This window comes from Haliotis rubra, unplaced genomic scaffold, assembly GCF_003918875.1.
Source record: "Haliotis rubra isolate DU_JTF1 unplaced genomic scaffold, ASM391887v1 Scf1599, whole genome shotgun sequence".
In the NCBI taxonomy this organism is placed as follows: domain Eukaryota; kingdom Metazoa; phylum Mollusca; class Gastropoda; order Lepetellida; family Haliotidae; genus Haliotis; species Haliotis rubra.
The window spans coordinates 130,607-136,026 of NW_025765557.1; the positions used below are offsets into that span (position 1 = coordinate 130,607).

Sequence of the window (5,420 nt, forward strand, 5' to 3'; positions counted from 1 at the left end):
TGGATAATTAAAGAACCTTTTAGACTCGAGCTCGGACAATACACAATTTCACACTCGTTCTGTATAAGTCGAATGACACACTTGCTCGTGTAATAATCTCTAGGTATTATCCGTGGGATAATTAACTTCGATATACGCGATCACGATCCGATGAATATGTAAATGACATGACTTAGCAGGAATTTCCTGTTGTAAGCTTTATTTATATATTTCAGATTTACTTCCTCCAATATATTGCATAAAACTCGCATAATACTGTTGTCACACCAAATCAAATCATCACATCACTTCAAGCGTTAAAGGAAACATATTGTAGCGTCATACTATGTTATAATTATTGACTTAATTGTTTTTCTACAGAAAACTATCGTTTGAAAAACAAGTCTCAGAACTTTATAACATGTTGTCCTACTCGGAATGACGAATGATAGTCCTTAAACTGTTATATTAATGCACACTTTCCACAAAACATTCAAATAGTAAGGAGGGAAATATTTAAGATATTAAAGAGAATTCAAGATACAGAGTTATCCCGTCTGCGTGTAAGAGGGTGGAATATTACCTGTTTTCGAAACGAAGACTACAATGTAAATACATGATGTTTATATCTGAAATAGTAAAATTGTTTCCCAAAAGAGCTGGCGTGGTCATTAACATGCCCTGTGCTTCACAACTGTATCTGCGACATATTTTAAGAGATCTTTCTGTTTTCAGAAGTGATTACCATGGTCTGTGGTGGTGAATCGAAGGTAGAAGACGTCTCCCCAATTTTCGACGTACAAAAGAAGATACAGGACTGGGCATGGGATCAATTCGTCAACAAATCATCTTTCTGGAGAAAGCTCTTCCTCAGAAGGAAAGATTTCGATGTAGATGTCCCCATGAACTTTTACCAATTTGAAGACTTGCCTGCTAAGCTTGACAAGAAATCTGAGTCCGAATCAAAGACCCATTCTGAGTCCGATTCTAGGCCCAAACCGAAGCAGCTCAAGCATGGCGACCAGATTCCCAACACATCTCTCCTATCCACTGACTATCAAAACGACACCAATAGGGACCAGGTCTACAAGTTCAGGATGGAACGGGCGAGAACAGCTTCAGTAAACGTCACCTTCCAGACAGGATTTTCTATCGGTGGGTCCGCAAAGTTTTCCATTGGAGTTGCAGAAGCTAGTCTGGAAGCAGGTCTGGAAGCACGGCTGGAGATCTCCAAAACTACCGGTCAGACGTTCGAAGAAACGTTGACGTTTGAAACGACAAGTGATATCAACGTTGAAGCCAACAGCCACTGCACTGCACAGGTCGTGTTCACGGAGAAGGAAATTTGTAAAAAGTTCAAGGTTGAGACACTGATGAGGATGCCGTCGGGATCGGCTCCGGTGTTCATCAGACGAAAGAAGGGTCAGGAGTTGGTTTCCTCCTTTTCCATTGGTGACCTTCAGCCCATTTTTGACAAGCAAATAAGAAAGAAGCAAGTAAACGTTGTGGACGAGACGGAGCCGGGGGATGAGTTTAAGAAGTATGCATTGAAGATAACGACGACAGGGATCATCGAGGGCATGAAACTGTCAGGACAAACAGTCAAGCTGCATTCTGAAGCCATTGACAAACAAAACCGGCCCAAGAAGGAAAGTGACAGTCAGGTTTTAGAAGAGCACGTGTCGCGTCAGGAGTCTCTTGCTAAGCTTTAGGGTAAACATTTCTGATGCAATTTTCTAGATGCAATTCGCCCAAATATTCAATATTTACAATATTTGCCAAACATGAATTGTTTAACGTGAGTGCGTTGTTTTAACGCCGATTTGAACAGTAATACAGTTACGTCACGGCATGTTAGCTTAATTTGGGAAGAAAGCCTGAAGTGATGAAAGGAAATGCCGACGAACCTAGAACAAAGCAGGATTAGAACCCAGGATAATTGGCATCCAGAGTACACATGGGACGCAACTCTGTAGAGCGAATTTGCGGTGTCTCCTCACTCTGCACTAGACTGCCTTGTACTTTTAACCTCAATTTATCTGGGATGAATTGCGTATTTCAATTCTTCCACAAAACCTTGCTTTAGTCGGGCAAATGGTTTAGCTGTGACATGTTAGATGGGTCCAGGAACCAGTAAATGACCCCTAACTTCGTGAGTAGATTGTGATTTCGGGTAACAGAGCCCATTCATCTACTTACATCGTTTCACTAATTAAATTTTGTAAAAAAAATAAACTTGTGTTTTTCCTTAAAATACAAGGTGCGACGAAGGCACGACGAACCTGTCATTAACATTCAGTTATTCACTTTGATGTATTATTAAATTATTGTCACCTGTGCTATTAGAATTTTTGTCTCTAATTGATACGAAAGAGAATTTTTTCGGGCCATCCTCTACAGGTTTATGTTGGTAAATTGTTGAATTGCTCGTGAATGAGACGTGGTGGACAGTAACTCAATAGGACATGTTGGTACAGAAATGATTTGGCTAATCGTTAGGTGCTGGCAGATGCTTTAACGAATGCGCACGTGAATTGATGTAAAATCAGACATTAGACAAAGAGACGTTTGTACCAGTGTGTGTAGATTAATTGTTACAGGCAATGTATGTGAATTACTACACAATGTTACATGCCTGCAACAAGAGGAGTGGGTCAGTTATTACACAATGTTACATGAATGTAACCGGAAGTAGAGGTGAATTATTACACAATGAGACCTGTCTGTAACCAGAGGTGTAGGTGAATTATTACACAATGGGACACGAGTCTGTAACAAGAGGTATAGGTGAATTATTACACAATGGGACACGAGTCTGTAACAAGATGTGTAGCTGAATTATTACACAATGGGACACGAGTCTGTAACAACAGGTGTGGGTGAATTATTACACAATGGGACACGAGTCTGTAACAAGAGGTGTAGGTGAATTATTACACAATCGGACAAGAGTCTGTAACAAGAGGGAGCCTATTTGGGGTTCAAACGAGGAACTGAAGAAATGTCTACAAAGTGTCTGAAAAGGGCACTTTACAGATGGTTGGTAGGTTGGCAAGCCTTTGAGATAGAACATCCACACATCAGACACATAAATCCACACCATCCATTCATACATAGGACAAATATCAACGGTATTGATCATTTACAAGCATCTCAGCAAAGCAGACACGAGGGAGCCTATTTGGGGTTCAAACGAGGAACTGAAGAAATGTCTACAAACTGGCTAAAAAGGGCACTTTACAGATTGTTGGTCGGTTCGCAAGCCTTTGAGATAGAACATCCACACTTCAGAAACATACACAAATACCATCCATCCATCCATGGCACAAATATCAATTGTATTGATCAATTACAAGCATCTCAGCAAAGCAGACTAGAGGGAGCCTACTTGGGGTTCAAACGAGGAAGTGAAGAAATGTCTACAAAGTGTCTGAAAAGGGCACTTTACAGATGTTTGGTAGGTTGGCAAGCCTTTGAGATAGAACATCCACAGTTCAGACACATAAACCCACACCATTCATCCATCCACAAGACAAATATCAATGGTATTCATCTATTACAAGCATCTCAACGAACCACACAAGAGGGAGCCTATGTGTGGTTTAAACGAGGAACTGAAGAAATGTCTGCGAAAAACCTGGAATGGGCACTTTACAGATGGTTGGTAGGTTGGCAAGCCTTTGAGATAGAACATCCACACTTCAGACACATGAACCCACACCATCCATCCATTCATGGCACAAATATCAATTGTATTCATCTATTACAAGCATCTCAAAGAACCACACAAGAGGGAGCCTATTTGTGGTTCAAACGAGGAACTGAAGAAATGTCTGCGAAATACCTGAAAAGGGCACTTTACAGATGGTTGGTAGGTTGGCAAGCCTTTGAGATAGAACATCCACACTTCAGACACATGAACCCACACCATCCATCCATTCATGGCACAAATATCAATTGTATTCATCTATTACAAGCATCTCAAAGAACCACACAAGAGGGAGCCTATTTGGGGTTCAAACGAGGAACTGAAGAAATGTCTGCGAAATACCTGAAAAGGGCACTTTACAGATGGTTGGTAGGTTGGCAAGCCTTTGAGATAGAACATCCACACTTCAGACACATGAACCCACACCATCCATCCATTCATGGCACAAATATCAATTGTATTCATATATTACAAGCATCTCAACAGAACCACACAAGAGGGAGCCTATTTGGGTTCAAACGAGGAACTGAAGAAATGTCTGCGAAATACCTGAAAAGGGCACTTTACAGATGGTTGGTAGGTTGGCAAGCCTTTGAGATAGAACATCCACACTTCAGACACATGAACCCACACCATCCATCCATTCATGGCTCAAATATCAATTGTATTCATATATTATAAGCATCTCAAAGAACCAAACAAGAGGGAGCCTATTTGGGGTTCAAACGAGAAACTGAAGAAATGTCTGCGAAATACCTGAAAAGGGCACTTTATAGATGGTTGGTAGGTTGGCAAGCCTTTGAGATAGAACATCCACACATCAGACACATAAATCCACACCATCCATTCATACATAGGACAAATATCAACGGTATTGATCATTTACAAGCATCTCAGCAAAGCAGACACGAGGGAGCCCATTTGTGGTTCAAACGAGGAACTGAAGAAATGTCTACCACAAACTGGCTGAAAAGGGCACTTTACAGATTGTTGGTCGGTTCGCAAGCCTTTGAGATAGAACATCCACACTTCAGAAACATACACAAATACCATCCATCCATCCATGGCACAAATATCAATTGTATTGATCAATTACAAGCATCTCAGCAAAGCAGACTAGAGGGAGCCTACTTGGGGTTCAAACGAGGAAGTGAAGAAATGTCTACAAAGTGTCTGAAAAGGGCACTTTACAGATGTTTGGTAGGTTGGCAAGCCTTTGAGATAGAACATCCACAGTTCAGACACATAAACCCACACCATTCATCCATCCACAAGACAAATATCAATGGTATTCATCTATTACAAGCATCTCAACGAACCACACAAGAGGGAGCCTATGTGTGGTTTAAACGAGGAACTGAAGAAATGTCTGCGAAAAACCTGGAATGGGCACTTTACAGATGGTTGGTAGGTTGGCAAGCCTTTGAGATAGAACATCCACACTTCAGACACATGAACCCACACCATCCATCCATTCATGGCACAAATATCAATTGTATTCATCTATTACAAGCATCTCAAAGAACCACACAAGAGGGAGCCTATTTGGGGTTCAAACGAGAAACTGAAGAAATGTCTGCGAAATACCTGAAAAGGGCACTTTATAGATGGTTGGTAGGTTGGCAAGCCTTTGAGATAGAACATCCACACTTCAGACACATGAACCCACACCATCCATCCATTCATGGCTCAAATATCAATTGTATTCATATTTTACAAGCATCTCAAAGAA

The 5,420-nt window shown here is 41.0% G+C and overlaps 1 protein-coding gene across 1 annotated transcript; it reads left to right on the forward strand.

Annotated features, from left to right (window-relative positions):
- Positions 1–683: 683 nt before the first annotated feature.
- Positions 684–2,146, forward strand: LOC124271310. The gene has a single exon (XM_046706406.1). It carries the CDS (start codon positions 726–728, stop codon positions 1,689–1,691), a length of 966 nt encoding a protein of 321 aa, XP_046562362.1. The 5' UTR covers positions 684–725; the 3' UTR covers positions 1,692–2,146.
- Positions 2,147–5,420: the final 3,274 nt, after the last annotated feature.

Bases quoted from the DNA above. Each gene is read 5' to 3' on its own strand.
- LOC124271310 (XM_046706406.1), top strand. From the start codon at position 726: ATGGTCTGTGGTGGTGAATCGAAGGTAGAAGACGTCTCCCCAATTTTC.